The 18492-nt window shown below is 37.5% G+C and overlaps 1 protein-coding gene across 8 annotated transcripts in view; it reads left to right on the plus strand.

Moving 5' to 3' along the window:
- FNDC3A (fibronectin type III domain containing 3A) overlaps window positions 1-18492 on the plus strand; it is a 126131-nt gene that overhangs the window by 45501 nt on the left and 62138 nt on the right. For 3 of the 8 annotated variants that reach the window (XM_075741850.1, XM_075741848.1, XM_075741851.1), the window contains one exon: window positions 2336-2411. The exons of 3 other annotated variants lie outside the window; for them this stretch is intronic. In XM_075741850.1, coding sequence (XP_075597965.1) covers window positions 2336-2411 — 76 coding nt within the window. Of the gene's footprint in view, window positions 1-2335; window positions 2412-17418; window positions 17484-18492 lie in introns of those variants that run through there. 2 more of the 8 variants (XM_075741852.1, XM_075741858.1) reach the window with 2 other exon arrangements.

The raw sequence follows: 18492 nt of genomic DNA on the forward strand, positions 1-18492 counted from the left end.
CTCACCACATTACACCGTGGTTGGCCTGCTGAGCCTTTACCTTCTCAGACTAGCTGTGAAGTGAGGAACAAAGATTCTCACACAGGAGAAACCACTACAAAAGAAAATCAGGAGGCAGAGGGCCTGCTTGCTGCAATCAGGCAAGTATGTGTATTCCCACGCTTGGATCCACTCTGCTAGCTGGAGCCTCTGTTTTGGATGTCCTGCAGCAGAGGTCTGGAGGAGGAAAACAAGCAGGTTCCCAAGGCAACATTATTACCCAGGTTATGAACCTCTGGCCCTGACACAGAAAAAATGGGAACACTACAGGAATACCAGTCATCCCCCATTACATGTTACTTTAAAAGTAGGAATCAAGGGAATTATACCAGCCATTGCCCTAAAACTTGAGGGCTTTGCAGCTTTTCTACTTCTCATAGTTTATACGGTGTAGACCAAGAATATTGACCCAAAAATTGTACAGATTGACATGTCAGCTGCAGCCAGAAGGGCTTCTCCCAGGAGTTAGGGCATACTAAATCAGCCAAAAGACTTGGGCAAATCTGGTTATCCAACCCAACATAAGAGATGGAAAGATGTTCTTGTGTATTCTTGTTTTTACGTATTTCTATTCCAGTCTAAACTTCAAGCTAAAGCTTTCAATTATAGCCGAGAGGAGAACGTAAATCAATTAAATGTGTCTTCAAAAAGTTATGCCTGCTTGTGGAGTCTGAAAAAAAAATTATAAGAACTCAATCCAGTCGTATTTTTCTCCTTCATCATGTTCTGAAGGTGATACCCAGTTGTTAAAATGCCTCCTTCAAATACTTACAATAAACTCTGGCAATACAATATTTTCTGAAGACCTGTCAGTCTTACTTGAAGTTCATGTCTAAAATCCTCTTGTTTCTAAGTCTAGCTTATGTTAGGAAAGCTAACTCTTCCTGAATTTTATATTCAGACACACTTTAGAAGATCTGGAAAATTTATTAGCATGATAAAATGTAAATAGTGATTATAATTCGTTGGCTTTTTCTCAAAGAGCCTAAAGCTTCTGGAGACATCTTTCTCCAGTAACAGCACTGTACCACATTTTAAAGTGCATGCTCAAAACAGAGCTAAATCAGTATTGAATCATGTGGCCTAACTTTGAAAATGTGAATATCCATCAAATCTTATCAAAGTTGCAGCTATGTTAGGGTAGAACTTGCCATCTTTGCATTAATTCATAACATCGCTGTACTAGAGGGGGAGGAATTTGTATGATTTCTACCTTTTCCTCACCCTTTCCTTTCTCTCTGGTATTCCTAAAATGAATAACACTGAAGTTTCCTGTTTTCTTTTTTGTAAACAAGACCAATTTTATTTTTTGTTAGCAATTTAACAGAGTAAATTTTTGGCCATAATATTGAAGAGTTGCGTATATAGAGATCTTTCTTTCTCTAATTCACATCTGGAGGAGGACATACACCCTATTTAGACACGTCCAAGCGAGACTGAAGAAAGATGTGTCCAGAAAGGAAATGATGAAATGCACCTGCCCTTCTGTTGTTTTTGGGGGGGTTGGTGGTTTGGATTTTTTTTTCTTTAGTCATAATTTTAGCTCGGTTCTTCATGGTTATAAACTTTTTCTCTTACAGAAAGGCAGGTTTCAAATGAGAATATAGAAGTCTAAAATAGTAACAGGCTTCTGCTTTGGTACATGTCAGACTTCCTTTGTTTATTTTGGCTGATAAGTATGCTTTGCTATCAATTCTGCATTGCTTGGGTTTACAAAATCAGGGTAAACAGCTTTCCACAAATAAAACTATACATATTGTTTCATGCTGCGCATCCAGTGTAATTACTTTGTCATGACTTCTAATAATGTTTTATCATTAATGAATGTGCAAACATGCTTGGATCATGTAAAGAAGGAGATGACACAGTATTTCCCTTATGTTGAAAACTGTTTGCCAAGTGGTTATGATGAAAATTCAAACACTGGGAATTCTAGTCTTCTGAAACCTTATGTAATGGTTTGATTAATGTTGAAGTTAATGTAATTTGTTGAAATAATTTAATTATACTAAGCAGTCAAGAAAATAAAATTTGTACGAGTACTGTTTTAGTCAGTTGTTCTTCTCTCCTTGGTTCTTTGAAAAATGGTTGTTTAAAAATACCTGTACTTGTTCTTATCTCTTTTTTTTTTTTCTGTAGAAAGAAGGCAGCAAGCAGTATGAAGTAAAACAATAATGTATTTCCTAATCAGAAAAAAAATTGGTTTTTTCCAGTAAAACTGTCATCTTTTTTGCATGTACCAGACTTCTGTAACCTATTCCTGTGTAATGGTTGTAAACACTCTTTTATTTTTAAGGTTATTCTTGTGCAAGTTAATCCAGGGGAAGCATTTACAATAAGAAGAGAAGATGGACAGTTTCAGTGCATTACAGGTAAAGCTAATAAATTTATTTTTATATTTCCTGAGTCTGCATCAGGATAAATAAAAGGCAATTTGTGGTGTTGAAAGTAAAAGACTGTCAGAAATTATTTTAAATACAAGAGCAGTTTAAAGACCTAGAAGATTAGGTGCTAAGGATCATTGGATTTAGATTTCACTACCATAAATACTTTTTCTTATATTGGATGAAATTAAATTTCTTGGGGAGGGGAAAGGGGGAACATTTTCAGTTTGCAAAGCAAGCAGGGAAGTGCTGTTGTAGCAACTTTTGACTAACCTCATTTATTACACAGACCTCAAATTAAAAGCTGCAGTTGTTAATTTGGTTTTTTTTTTTTTTATTCTTTGCTGTTGTGTGGCATTGTTTGTCTGTCCCAGCAGTAGCTCTCTGTTATCCCACTAGTTTTTGATTCTCTCTCGGGGCCAAATTGTGCTCTTCCTGAGTTCCAGCAAGTGGCAGCTTTAAAATACAAATGCTTCATCTAAGTATAGCTTCCCTGTCTGCAATGGTCAGTTTGGATGTTGTTTTCTATTCTGAATGAAAATAATTATCAGTTAAACCTATCTACAGCTGCGAGAAATGAGGAGTCATATATTGTTGCTGTTTAGAATACCACTTTACTGTGTTAGAAGAGAGTATCCACAGATTCAGCTATGGGGTTGCTTTTTTCCTTGTTATCTGCTGGGCTAATGAGTCCTGTCTTCTTTTTTTTCTGGATGTTGGCCCAGCTTCAACGGATACTGTTCTGGGAAGTTGAAGCAAGTATTTTCGAGCTTCTTTCCTCCCTCTCTCCAGGCTGAGAAGAGACAAAAGGTCTGGTGTCCAGTCTTATAGGCAGGTCCTTTGGCTACAAAATAACTGATTAAAGGAAGACCTTGGATTGTAATTAAGTGTGTATCAACAATTGATAGAGTTTCCATGTCCATTAGCACCATTTTTCAAAACTCTGTGCTGGTTGCATAGTATTGTTGCTTCTTTAGAGCCACAGATGGATCAGTGTTGCCGTTCACAGTTCTGTGAGGCTTATTTGAAATATAGTTGTGTAATAATTACTTTGCAATATCTGAGGGGAACACAGTGATTTCTTTTTTGTCTTGCAATTTAAATTAAAGAACAGATAAGATATATTTTACTTCTATTGCACAAAATACTGAGGAGAGTGGCATGCATTGCATTTTTGGTTTTAATTTTGATTTATCAGGTGGGCTGGCAGGGGTGAATGCATTGACCCTCTCCTTGCAAGATCGTCTTGAAAGCAGGAAGTGTGTGCGATGAACTGCAAAAATATTGAGATCAGATCTTTATAGATACGGTTCTAACCTTTCATGGTACAGCTTTTATCCTTGCTTGGTCCCTCTTGTTTTCCAAGTAGGCAGCTCACTATTGTGAGCTTTAAATATGAAAGTGAGTGTGAGCAGTTATTAGACAATTTTTCCTGTGTCTCACCAAGTGTAAGCTCAGGTACGGTCTTTAGAACTTTTCAGAAAAGTGGCACTGGCAATCTAGGAACCTACATCCCCAATCAGTTTCACAGCTTTTACAAATGTCCTGTCATAATAGACATTCTCCTTGTTCTTCCCCTTCCCAGGAGATGAAAATACAGCTTATAGTTGGTAGTAAAACAGAGGGCATAAAGGTTTTTCATATCCGTGCATTCACTAATCTTAGAACAGAATCTGAATTGCACATGATCTTATGAATGTTGCTTTTCTGGTCTATACTTGCCACTCCTGAGACATTTCTGTGTTTTATGAGTGCTATGCTGATGGATCTTTCTACCTTTGGTTTATTGGGTCTGTCTGGCTTAAAGAAGAAATTCCCTTAGTAATTAATGCTGTACCTCTGTCATTGTATGTATTGCAACTAGTGAGAAATACCTACTTTCCTGTTTTCTGTGTAGAGATGTGTATAAAGTAAACAATTACAGATGGTGTAGATTGTAGAAAGTAATTTGGTACTGGTGGTCCTTTTTGCTCTGACAGAACTTCTCAAATATAGTTCACTTGGCTACAAAATGGATGACAAGTCTGCAAAATGGGTTACAGCCACATTGACTCTAAAGAAATAAAGCTCACATCAGTTCCCTGTTCTTTTCTTCACTGTATGAACTCAGTTATTAGGTCAAATCAAAGTTAAAGATGCAGAAATACATAATGAGTATGGTTTGGAAGAAACATTATAAACATGCAGAGATTCTTGTTTAAAAAAAAAGCATGTAGAAAGCAAAGATGAGTGAAATTTACTGGAGATGCAGTTAGTGGGAAGTTAATTTAGTCATTATAATGTTTCTTAATACTTTTTTCCAATCTCAGTTTTTCCTGTAAATATTTACCCATCTTTATACTCTTTTCTGACTGTATTGACTTAAAAGTCTCTGCAAAGAATGCATATTCAGCTTTTTCTGTGAGGTACTATGTAAAAAGAGGTAGTAATACATACGTTAAGAATGTATATCTGTATACTACTTTTCAAAACCACAGCATGTATTGCCCAAAGAAAAATTGAAATTATGTTCAACACATATATTGCATATTGCAGTTAATATGTTCTTGTCTTGTATCACACTTAGAATCCACCTGAAGGAAAAGCATTAGTACAGGCAGATTTTTCATGACACTTAGTACTTTGTTACAAGTGTTCTCTTATCCTTTTCAAAATGGTTCTGAGAACTTCATTTACTTCATATTTTGTGGGATGTTCAATATTCTACAAATAACAAGGGCTTCAGTTCAATATTGAACATAGTACGTTTTTTTAAGGAACAGAAAATTTTCAAGTACTGTTTTTCTAAGTCTGTGTTCTAATTTATACTTAGCAAAATGGTGGCTAACAAATATATTGTCTCTTTGGAGTAAAGTCTTAACTAAGAGATATCCAAGGAAAAAGAGAAATAATTTGAGGTTACAAAGGACAGTAAGAATTTGGAATGTTACACATTGACCACAGATGAAAACAATAAAATGTAAATTCAGGTTTTTACAAGACAATTTGCATGGTTGTATGTTTAAATTGAAATTATGTAAGTATTGTACTAAAATGAAAGAATGGAAGTTGAGAGGTAGCAACCTCCTTCTGGATGGATCCCCAGTAAAAGTGCAGATACCCAGATACAGTAGTTTGGGTGATGTGGTAAGTCACTGTTCCTTGGATAATTCTACATCTCTCTTATGCTTTACTGCTGGTCAATTCACCTCGAGATTGCACTGTCTACTGAAGTCAATGTGGATTGTTTCTAAAACTAACCATAATGTTAATTGTATTTTCTTGCAGCATATCCCTGTCTGTTGGAAACATTAAGATGCTCCATCAATCTTTGTGCTGCTCTTGTCAGTTATTTTATTTGTAAAGAGAACTATCCTTTAGATCGTTTATGCATAGGGTAAAAATTCTCAACCTGAAAATAAGGAGAGTCAATGTTTCTCCAGGAGAAGAGGTGTGAATAAAGTGACTATTTTAGAGCTGTACTTGAATCAATGAAGTAATGAAAACTTACAGCACCAATTAATGGAGAAGCACACATGCTTTTTCTTGTGAGCTAAGCTTCTGAAGAAAATGCTGCATTTATACCCAGGTCTGTGTACTGACTTACTGTCTGTTTGCTGGTATAACTCATGATGATCTGTAAAGCTTTGACTGTTTTGGAACTATGATAAGTGAGAAGTGGCTTCTTAATATGGGCCTCTTCCATGGCAGTTAAGATTGGGTAAAAAGGCTCTTAACATTTTTTCTTAGTTTGAAATCTCTTAAGGTTGGCAAAAGAGCAGTGGTGGTAAAGGGACCTTTTCTCCTTGACGAGTCCTATTCCTTTATTTTGGTGGAGTCTTGATGACTTAAAATAACTTGTATATTTTAGTCTTGGTGTCTTACATTTATATTGCTGTAAAATAAGCAGCATGGTTGCTTTATAGATCTGTAGTTAGCAATCTTGGATCTTAGTTGTTTTTCTGTTGCACGTATTTTGACTTATACACAGCTTCAAATGAGCACTTCTGTGTGCCAATGACCATTTTTCTGATTTTATAAAATATTTTCTTTGGCTGCCTAGTGGTTTGTCTGATAGCGATAACTTCTGCTCCCCCTTGACGCAACTTCAATTTAAACCATTTGTCAGTCTCTTACTTTCCAAAGATGCTATGCTTTTCTTGCTAGATAGATAGGAAGATATCTGTCTGTGTATCCATGTGGTAGACCAAAATGTTTATTTTCAGAAGAGCTCTTTTAAATCTATGAAACTATTCTCACATACTAGAAATACTCTGACTTCTGTGGAAACTTTCCTTAAGCCAAATTTTCTTCTGTTAAGGTGAAATAATCAGCTACATTGCAGTGATTCAGAAAACCAGGTTTGAAATGTATGAATGGGCTGTCTTTGTAGAAGTGAATTACTGCAGATCACTCATTCATGAATTCTTCCTATTGCAGAATAAATGAATGAAGATGACTCATCTTGAGCACATTTTATAACAGTCCCAAGTTACAGCTAAGGGCTTTTAAATGTTACTTGACATAATAAGAGAGACCATGTTCTATATGTCTCTGCAAAGGAAAAATGCCATTTTCATAATAAAATAAGAAAATTTATGTAAATTAGAATGAGTCGTAAATACTTCATGCTTTGAAATGAAATAAAGTATCAGTATTAAGGTTAGTCTCTGGGATAAAAGTTAAGCAACTTTAACCTCATTTTTTCTCTTTAAAATAAGGAATAAAATACTTCTGAAAAGTGTTTTCAAGAAATTCAAGAGGAAAAGAAGATCATATAAATTCTGAGACTACAGTAGTGAAACACAAACTTTAGTTCATTCTAAGATTAACTTCGGCTTTGCAACACCAAACCTGCCCATTACCCAGAGTATTGTGTGAATAAAGCTGTTACAGAATCACAGAATGGTTTGGGTTGGAAGAGACCTTCAGAGATCATCTAGTCCAACCCCCTGCTGTGGCCAAGGACATCTTTTACTAGATCAAGTTGCTCAAAGCCCCATCCAACCTGGCCTTGACTATTTCCAGGGATGGGGCATCTACCACCTCTTTGGGCAACCTGTTCCCAGTGTCTCACCACCTTTATCATAAAAAAATTCTCTTACGTCCAATCTAAATCTACCCTCTTTCAGTTTAAAGCCATTACCTCCTGTCCTATTACTCCATGCCCTTAAGGGTAAACAGTCCTCTCCAGCTTTCTTCTAGGCCCCCTTCAGGTACTGGAAGGCTGCTATAAGGTCTTTCTGGAGTCTTGTCTTCTCCAGGCTGAACAACCCCAACTCTCTCAGCCTGTCTTCATAGGAGAGGTGCTCCAGCCCTCTGATCAGCTTCATGGCCCTCCCCTGGACTCGCTCCAACAGCTCCATGTCTTTCTTTACTGGGGACCCCAGAGCTGGATGCAGTACTCCAGGTGGGATCTCAAAAGAGCAGAGGGGCAGAATCACCTCCCTCGACCTACTGGTCACGCTGTTTTTGATATAGCCCAGGGTACGGTTGGCTTTCTGGGCTGCCAATGTGCGTTGCTGGCTCATGGCTAGTTTTTCATCCACCAGTATCCCCAAGTCCTCTGCAGGGCTGCTCTCAATCTATTATCTGTTGTTACCTGCTGCCAGGTCTCATGTGGTTGTGGCTGTTTTCGTATAATGTTAGAGCAACCAAGCAGAACATTTTAAAATCCAAATGTGACTGCTATTTAAGTACATTTGAACAACAAAAATAAATCCACAACCTAGGTTTATTTTGTTCTCAGTATAATCTGGTGCTTTGGTGTTGAGTTTTATTTAAGACAAATTTATTAATATTGGATGTGGTTAAAGACCAGTCATAAATTCTGTACAAGTTGCTACAAGCCTCTCAGAAGGGACTTTGCTAGTTGCTAATGGTCATTGGAAGATGCTTCTTTCACAAGACGACCACAGCTTATTATCAAATCCTAAACTGTGTTAAGTGGAGGAAGTGTGTGCCGTCATTCTGTGGTGATTTTAGAATGTACTGGGGTACCTGGCACTGCAGTAGTGATCCCACATATTGGCTTTAAGGGTGACATAACCTCTAGAAATACTGTATCTTGTTTGTTAAATTACTCTGTATCTACTTTAGCAAAGTTTAGGATTAAAAGTATAGTTATTTAAATACATAGATCTGTAGTAATCGAACAAACTAGCAAAACCAATATAGCACTGTTAACAAGAATTCTCTTCTTGAGCATCTCTAGGCTTCTATGTGGCTTAAGAGCCTGGACGATGAGCCCTTACAAGTAAACCCAGATGTGTATTACAAAGTTTTTAGTGCTCTAGTTTTCCTGTTCCCATTAAGAACAGCTTACTGTAGCCACCAGGGAAACTGACCTGGGTGATCTTTTCTTTCTGTAGCCCAAGACGAAAATAATTCTTCATCCTTGTTTCCATTTACCTGTTTCTCATTTCTAAATACTGAAATGTACATGATGACATGGGTAAATTTATTTGCTTTCCTTTTTGTCTTCAAAGATGTTTTATAACTTTTCTCCACTGTAGCCTTCTGAAGACATAGATGACATAGATATATAAGGGGTTTTACATCAGTTCATTTAAAAAAAAAAAAAAACACAAACCCAAAACCAAAAAAACCCAAAAAACCCCACAACCTAGTGGTCTAATGGAGGGTGTCCCTGCCCATGACAGGGAGGATGGAACTAGATGATGTGGAAGGTCCCTTCCAACCCAAACCATTCTATGATTATGATAACCCCAAAACCACCCTAAATGGTGATTTCAGTTGTCTTATTCATTCCTTCTGTGTGAGTGCTGTAGAAGACTAAACATGATAGGCAAGGCTGAAACTGGATATAAATACTTAGATTAACATCCTCTTCTACACATTAATTTTAGGATCTCTGTCAGTACTATGTAGAGGGCCTTCATAAAAGGCATTAAGGAAAGCTGAGACAAGTCAACTGAAAGTATGAAGTCATAGCAAGCTACAGTGACTTAAAGCCACTTAGCTCTTGGTTGAGGATGTCCATGTGGAGTTTCAGAGCTGAGTCTAGGAGTAGCTTAACTTTAAAGCATCTCTGTTTGGAAATTACCTACAATATGCACATTTTAGAAATTGTTTCATAGATGTTTGTATTTCCAGGTACCTGCAGTCAAACTAAAAATAATAGGAACATAGCTTTTGGTCAGCTATGGAGGAGTATGATTGCAGACGAGACTTGATTCTCTTCTGTGTTGCAACAAGATGATGAGGAGAGAAAGTTACCATGAAGCATGGTTGTAGCAGCTTGATTTGGAGCTATCTCATTCCAAAACAATTATAGGTAGGAGCTACTCTTTTTGTAGCTTAGAGTGATAAACGGAGTGCATGAGTGCTCTTGCAAATTTTGTAGAACAGACTTACCCTCCTGCCTTTTACAGGTAGGTTACATAAAAGTTGGATGGAGATATAACAAATATCCTTCTGATAAGGTAAAGAAATAGTGATGGATTTAAGCACTCACTGTACTGCATATTGGATGCTCATGTATTGGCTTTGACACATAGGAGAAATCTAGTCCACAATTCAAGTACTATTGGCAAGGAAAACTTGCCCATAAGCCCTGCTCCTGCAGCTTTTCTAATACTGCTACTAGTGCTGTGCTGCATTAAAGGTAGTTCAGGTTACGTCTACTTGGTTCTGTAGTCCCTTTTGCAATAGGGCAGACGCAGTCTTCAGTCTTTTCAGGACCATCTTTCAAATTTGTTTTATTAACTCAACAAAACTTACAGAGTAGTGCAAGACAAGGTCATTCGCCTGACCAAAATAAACCGTAGCAATCCAAAAGCATGTTGTTTAGATCCAGCTCTTTCTGCTCTGAGAGTGGCCATGAGAACCAACCTCGTAACAGAGCTCCCTCAGCCTTCTCTGGGAACTCCCTGACCTGATAACTGACCAGGTCTTGGTGGTCCCAGTCTCTTCCAGCCCTTAAAGAGGCAGTCAGGGACACTACAAGAAGCTGTTGCTGGAAAAGCTGACTTTATCATGCTGCTTTTCTGCCAGAGCAGCTTGCATTACTGTTGTGCCCATTTTGTTAGGATTATAAATATGAGATTTCTAAAACATGCTATTCCTAGAATAAATGGAACTTGGCAAAGGTTTTATTAAAAAGCAACCTACACCTGTTTTGTCACCTTCTGCAGCAGCAAATTAAAAAGCAGGTTAAAAGGCAAATGCATTCAGATCTCTTTCACAATGCTGGTTGTAGAGTATTTTAGGGAAAATCTATTTTTTTTTCTGTCACTGATTTCTGTTTAAAATGTGTTAAATCTAATATCTTTATATGGACAAAACAGACATGTCTATGACATTTTTGTCTTGGTTATTTTCTCCTTCTGTTAGATTTTTTTTTCTAACTTTTATTCTATCTTGACTTATTTCACACATTTTGAGATGTAAATGAGTTCATAATTTACGATATTCATTATAAGGTGTTCTGTCACGTCTCATTTTCCTGTATATTCTGATCAGTTAATCTTCCCTTGTGTCTTCCCTTTGTTCAATCTCTTCACTACACTGAAAGCTCTACGCTGCAAACCCAGCCTGACTTATAGGAAGGTTCTGGAGACATTTGTTTGAAATATCAGTGCTTCAGCTGCATACTGAGACATCTAATTTTAGGTGTCTACATGTGTGTTTCTATATGTGGCCTTGGATCTAAACTCCCGTTATAACTATTGAAGATTTAGTCACTAGCTGTAGTACAGTCAGTGCTTTTCAGCTGACATCAGTTTGCACTGAATAGCTCTCCAGGCTCCACTGTCTGTACTGACTAGATCTCCACTTGCTATAATGGTAGTTTAAAGTCCTAACTTGCATGCAGACACATAATTTTAGATACCTAAATGAGATGTCTCCATTCTCGAGCTAAAGCCTGGCTATTACAAGCTGAAATAAGTAAGGCTGCATCCTGAAAACATCTCGTTTGAGTGTGTTGTTTCACAGTTGTACCCACAGTGAATGTCTTTTGTCCTCAAGCATTTGAACTCTTTGAACTCATCCATTTCCATGAGCATCTAACGTCTCCTATTTTGCAAAGATGGTACCAGTACTTGGATGTGCATGTTGGGAATGGAGTTACAGCCCTTAGTTGCAGCTGGAGAATGCCCCTAAAACTTGGTTTCCATGACTGTCATCAGTCATGTCTAGCCCACAAGGCTGTGAAGTGTTAACTGAGCCTGCTGAGATTCAGGTGCTACTGTGGGCTGAGTGTCTGGAATCAGTTGGATGAGTCTTGTATGAAGCATATTAAGCTTCTCAGGTTGCATCTGGCAATATTATAATAGCCCCCTGGCATTGCAGTCAGTTCATCTGTTTTATTCCCTGACTATGCTGTTGATGGGAAAGAAATAACCCTGTTATGGGGCAAAAAGAGGGGAAATTTTGCGTGGGATCTCTTCTTGGTTTTTAATGTAAGTAGGAAGTTTGTCTAATGTAAGTAGTTAGCAGTTTGACCTAAATCAAAGATCAGAGATGCAGGCAGAGGAGTCTAAAAAAGATTTTTATTTAGTATTTTCACTTAATGCCCTATCATTTAGAATAACTTAGGCTGATAGCATTTTCTGTATCTTAATTGGATGCAATCTGGTTGATGGAAGTAATAAAGTTTCATGAAGATTGCTAACTTAATAGAGAAAAAAGTTTCTCAGTTTTATTATCTGATTAATTATTTAAAAACAAATAGTGCTTTTATTTTTCAGAAGCTCAAACTTAATGGTTTTAAGTTGACTTTGTACTGGGTTTCATAAAAATGGAAAGACTAGAACTTTGCGCATCAAGGACTTCTGTTAAATCCTCTTTCACCACACGTACAATATGAATACAGGCTGGTGTGTCATCAGTTGGAAAATGCTACAGATTTAGATGATAATTTCTTTATATTTCTACCCTGTGAGATTCAAGTTGTATTGCTACATCCCTGATGTGTAGATGTGAGAGTATTCAGGCTTCTATTAACAAAGAAATAGCTTAAGATTAATTTTGATTTACTCTTGTTCTATTTGTACTCCAAAAAGTAGTCATGGCTGCCTTATCTTGCAGACCGCTGTCAGGCACGTGGTAGTTGTGAAGGGGGGCTGGGACTGGGAAGGGAACCAAAGTATTCATGGTTGTGGAGCAGCTCTCCCGGCCATTATTTTTCCAGAGTTCATCAAGACCGCAAGCTCCCCACGCATGCCCAGGCTGCCACAGCCATGCCAGCAGCTTATAGGGCCTGACATTGCTCTGCCTCCATGCTTTCTCCTTCGATTCTAAAAGTTGTTGTGTAGACTGAGGGCCAAGGTAGCAACAGAAAAAGACCAGGCGGTTAGACTCCCTTTCCTTCATTTTCACCTGGGCAAGGCTACTGTGTTGTCTGCACGGGTCCAGGTATGCTTTTCTTGCCAGAATGTCATATCTAACTGAAAGTTGCAACTTTGAATCCCGGAATTTGTTCTTAGTTTTGCTTTTTTCTAATGGATGAATCAGCAGCGTATGGCTTGGTAGATATGGCTGTGCATGTGTTATTAATAGTAAATGATTACAGTTGTCTTTTTTTGACTGTCAAACGACTGAGGTTTTGTCAGCTTACATGAGTTACATGATCATGACACTTTTCAACTTCATTAAAATCCTGGTAATATAACTTCCTTTCCCTTTCTTATTTCTGCAGACATGCAGCAATATGTTTTACGTCTAGAGCAGTTTATTATCCAAATGAGGGAAAGGAAGAAGAGGAGAAAGATAACAAGGTCATTACAAACATATAGGCTAGCTGTGCACAAATATAAACAGCTACTGTGTAATGTGAGTTAAAAACCAATTAGAAGCATGTAAGTTCAGCCACTTAAAGCCATTAAGAAACTGTAATTACATAGGGTTTCAAAGTTGGAAGGACTGAATTCACTGGTAGTAAATACAGCTATGCACAGTGCTGTTCTTGTTTCTTTTTGCCAAAGAGAAGCTCTTTCTCACACTACAAAGGGCTTTCCAGCTGTCCTTCAGCAAATGCAGTTGTCTGGAGCAGGTGCCTGAGGACACCATCCACAGGGCCTCAGATTTTTTCAAGTGACTGTACAGCACTTAATAACTTGTAGATGAGTCTCAAGTGAATGGTATTAGAGCTACTAGAGAAGCTGGCTACACCTTCTTTCCCTTTTGATTAATCAGCTATTCTATGAGCATATGGTTTATCTCCTGTGCCTGTTATCAGGGTTTTTTTCCAGAAGGCCATTCTCCACAGTTTCACTCATCCTTTCCCTTTGGTGCTCTACATATGGGCCATCTCCATAAATACCATGGATATTGTGCTTCCCTTGGATCATATTGATAGTTGTATTCAAAGGTAGAATGGATGTGCCTTCCAAGGCAATTGAAGAAAGAGCTGCAATAAGAACTATGAATGCCAAACCAATAGTCTATATTATTGCTTCATTAATAATTCTTAAAATGGTTAATATGGAATTATAATTTCAATAAGATGTAAGTTACTGTGAGTAGGATAGTGGGTGTTCTTCATGATGACCTCTTCATAGTGAAGCATTGCAACAACCCTAGAAAAATCTTATGAAATGCAGAGAGGTCATTTAAAGTAGGACAAAGACCACAACAGGACCATGGGCTGAGATAAAATCCCAAAGTACAAAAAGCCCTACTCAAAACACACAGCTTTAGCAAGCCAGTTCCAAAAACAAACCAAACAACTAAAGTGGGTGAAAATAATCAAATTCCCAGGAAGAGGGCAGGGAAAGAACTGTTAGGTCCAGGAGCTGTAACTTAATGATACTGCAGCCTTCTCTTCCAATAATCAGAATGAAAGTTGAAGGTGACAGATAAAAGAACGATGTGTCTACAGAGACTGGTCAGCTTTTCTCTTTTTCTGTTTTCCCCACAAGTTGCATTTAAGATAGTCTCTTTCAAGAGACAGCATTTAAGTGCTTCTGTGTTACATCTTCAGCTGCTTTAGCCTTGAAGAGGTTGTGTTCTGAAAGGCACCATTCTGGCAGAGTTAGCTCTTAGGGTTTATGCAGCCAAGAGACATCTCAGTAAAACTGTGAAGTAGCAGGTAGATTTAGAAAATTATATGAAACATACTTAAGTTTCATTTATTCTTACTTTTTGTGGTGCTTTCCATATATTTTGTTTTTCTTTTTGTGATCAGGCACAGAACTGCTTTGTTCAATTTAAAAAACAAACATGACTAAGTTTAATCTTACCTAGCTTTTAAATTCAGTTAAATCTGAAATCTCATCTGACTCTTTATTCTTATTTTTCAAAAGATAGTACGTACAAATGAAGCTGTCTTGCAGGCAGATCCTTGGAGTGCTTAAAGCCCAAGATGAGTTTGGGAATTTGAAAGCTAAACTAGTTTTTTTTTTTCTTAAAAAGGGTTTGGGTTTTTTTCTGAATTGGATAGTAAAGGGTCAAAAGCAGAGTGACTACCTCTGATTTAGTGTGACACTACTGGCAGTGCAGTTTTGGGGAGCATCTGGTGACTAAGCAATCCACCAATGAGTGAAAATATTTAGTAAGTTACAAGAGCAGGCTGAGCAACTGGAACCAGTTAAAGTTCTTCTACCATGAATGAGTTTTAAAAAATCACCTGCTAAGAGAGCTGAAAAATAAAAGTAAATATCAGCAAATGCTGAACAGAGGTGCAAAAGACTGGCTAGTGTGAGCCTAACTTCCACTCATTTCCCTGACTTGTACTGCAAATGGATACAAGAGGACTGGCAAGCATGAGGTTTTGAGATTGGTTGTTGATGGTTTGATCACTTTTTACTGTGGACTTCAGGTCCGTGTGTGTTAGAACAGTACTTTTCTACACAGGTTGTAAATCTGACATGTTGTGCATGTAGCCTTTTCAATAAAATATTTGTAAAAGGTGTGGTTTTGTGCTTACTACACCCTTCTAATTTTTACACAAAGAAAGATTGCATAAAAAGGAGGAAAAAGTACCTTGGAAATACCCTATTTTCTCTCTTAATTGCAGCTATATGCACTTTCAAGTCTCCTTGCATTCCTTTCCAGCAAAGATATGACACATGATAGACTGAGAATCTTAATTTATATGCCCACACAGCTTTATCTGTAGGTTGTTTCCCCAGTTCATCCTCTGATAGGTCTTTACCATCCAGAGCACCGATTTGCCCATAATAGCCTTCCAACTGTGCATTAGGTTCATAGAATTTCAGTGTGGTGTTTTGGTTTTTTTTAGTTACTGAGCCTCATTCTCTCGTCTGAAAAATAGATCCATTGTTTTTGATGGGAAAGAATCTAGTCTTATCTTGGTAACAGTAGTTAAATAGAAGGGTGTTGGGTTTGGGGTTCTTTTCAGAAGCACATCATGTATGTTGCTAGGCCATCTCGTATGGTGGCGTTGTGCTGCTCAGTCTGGACAAGTAATACACTCACAGGTAAATGTTTCTGTGCAGCTTCAGAGAGCTGGATGGAGGTCTGAAGTGCCTGGGAACATGCCACCTAGAAAAAGAGGCTGAATATCAGGTTTTTTATATATATATATATATATATATATATATATAGGATACAGCTTTGGGGGATATGAAGGCTGGTGGGAAGTAAATAGACAGACTAGAGAATGCAGGTGTAAAGAATTGCAGGTACGCAGTGGAGTCTTGAGGCCAGATACCTGCATGTTGCCTTTCTCTATGCTGCAAAATTCAAAGCATAGTACAGAATGTTTTTTGATCTCTATCTCTAAAAAGCTCCAGCAGATTCAATATAACCTCACTGTTTTGGGGTTTTTTTTATAAGGTTCTAAATTGTGGATGAAATAGGAAAGCATTGAATGCTAAAGCATGATGCACAGCTAGCCTAGAATGTAAATATATTCCTTCTTAATCACTCAGAAACCAATGCACTCGGGTATCTTTCAGCTATCAAGATGTTCTAGAAGTACTTGGCATTTTCATCTATACAACTCCAATGGCACAGGAAATCTGTATTCCAGAAGTGGTAAAAGATCAACAAGAGCATGCATTAACTGTCTAAAGGAGCATTGTTTGAATGGTACCTCTGAACTGACTGAAATGCAGTTATATGCCATGCAAGGTCATGCATAAGATTAATAAATTATAAATGGGGATCTCCTCACTTGAAACTTGATAAGGAGGAGGAGGAAGCAGGCAAGCTATTTGACTCACAGGATAGGTATTATCTCCAGTGTAATGTATCTGTAAAGGTTACTGTGATCATAAAATGCATCAGGGCAGTTGCTAGCACAGCTTGGGATGTTTACTAGCATTTTACAGGATTCTGCTGAGACCTCATCTGTGATTTGGTAATTCACGTTTACAAAAGATGAAATGAAGTTGAATCCAGGTGTTGTAGAAAAGAGCTATTAGGATATTCAGGAGAATGAGGAGCCTGTTTTATAAAAGGAGAGTGGAAGAACTTGGTTGATTTGACTAAAAATGAGTTTTGTCAGAAATAGGTAAGTAAACAACAGAGATTTAAAAACAAAAAAACCCACACCACAAAAAAAACCCCAAACCCCAAACTTACTAGTTAATGCCAGAGCTGGTTTAGAGCTCAGTTGGATGTCAAATGGCTGTGAATAACTTTTATCTAATTACAAAAAACCTCCTGGCTACATAGGAGAGCGGTGCTCTAGAACAGCACTCCAGTGGGAGACATATGGGTAAAAGAAGTGACTGTTTTAAGATTGCTCTTGATGCTTTTACGTAGAATCCATTTATGATGGATCTTGATGTATGATAATGGGGGAGAGGAATGAAGCTGCAATTGCAGGTGAATAGACTTGATTCATTAAGTCTTTTTCAGTCCTTGAGCCCTGACGGTCTAGCAACAGAAAATTTAGATCTCTCGCATCCAGACAGTAGTGAAACAATAAAAAGGTTTCTGCACAAAGGGCACATTTCCTTTCCAGTTATTAAGCAATTTTCTTGTCTCAGCTCCTTAGTAGAGGGCTATATTGATCCATATATAACGTATGGTAAGGAGCTCCACTGTATGAATGTGTCTTTTCCCCTTTCTTCTGGTTTAGAATGACAACTTTCACATGTCTGAACCAACTTAGTTGTTTCATCCCTGGCCTCTTGTTTGGCACAGGTAAGTAGATTCCTTACATAGTTCTTTCTGGCTCTGAGTTCATTTTGGCTGCCAAAGCAGTGGGTATGTTACTTTCTAAAATATATTTGGTTACAGAGCAAATGGAATTTATCTTTGTGTCTGGTCCCTGCTTACTGCTTTACCAGATACTTGCTTTCTGATAATACATATTTATTAACATTGTTGAAAGCTTTTTATCAATGACAATCTTTGTCATAGATGCTGTTAATGTTTGAGCTTAGATACTTTCCGTGTGTGGGATCTGTAAAGAGTTCATTGTGGAGAATCAAGAAGCTTTTGTCACATAAAACACAAAAAAGACCAAAATTTTAAATTTCAAATGCTAAAACAAGTTTAAAAGATTTAAATAAAAATTGTAAAAGACTTTATTATTTAGCCTGTGATGATGATTTTTTTTTTTTACCCTAACCCAGACCATGAAAAAAAACTTTCAAATCACTTTCAACAGTAAAATGTGAGGTTTGCAGTGGGAATTGGTTGAAGGTGTTTAGTGATCTGTATGATAGTAGAAACATTTCACTACAGAAGAGGCTGCAGGTGTTTGTCGTAAGTGTGGTGCCTTTCTGTGTTGCTAAGTCTGACATCTTAGATGTAAGAACATCAGTTCTTTTTAATATGTACTCTGATTTGGGGTTAATTAATTTGGGACCAAATTTCTGCAAAGCTTTTTGAACGTGAAAATTCTTGTGTGTTGACCTTAAGGTATTAGCAGAATCAGAAGTCTTAATCTAAATGTTTTAAGTATTTATCATGTCAGGTGTAATGTTATTGAGAATTTTCAAGATCAGTAGTTTTTCAGTCAAACTTGTATTTCCACTGTCTTCAGAGCATCCCCTGTTTTAGCTAAATTCATAGGTTTGTCTTGTTATTGGCGAAAAGAGAGAGAAAACTATGTCTGCGTGATGAACTGTAATCGCAAGGAGTCTTGTTCAGGGTGTTTGGATTCCACCTTGGTTCTAACTTAAGAAGCTCTTAGCTACAGAAGTCT

The sequence above is a fragment of the Balearica regulorum genome, chromosome 1, assembly GCF_011004875.1.
Source record: "Balearica regulorum gibbericeps isolate bBalReg1 chromosome 1, bBalReg1.pri, whole genome shotgun sequence".
NCBI classification, from domain to species: domain Eukaryota; kingdom Metazoa; phylum Chordata; class Aves; order Gruiformes; family Gruidae; genus Balearica; species Balearica regulorum.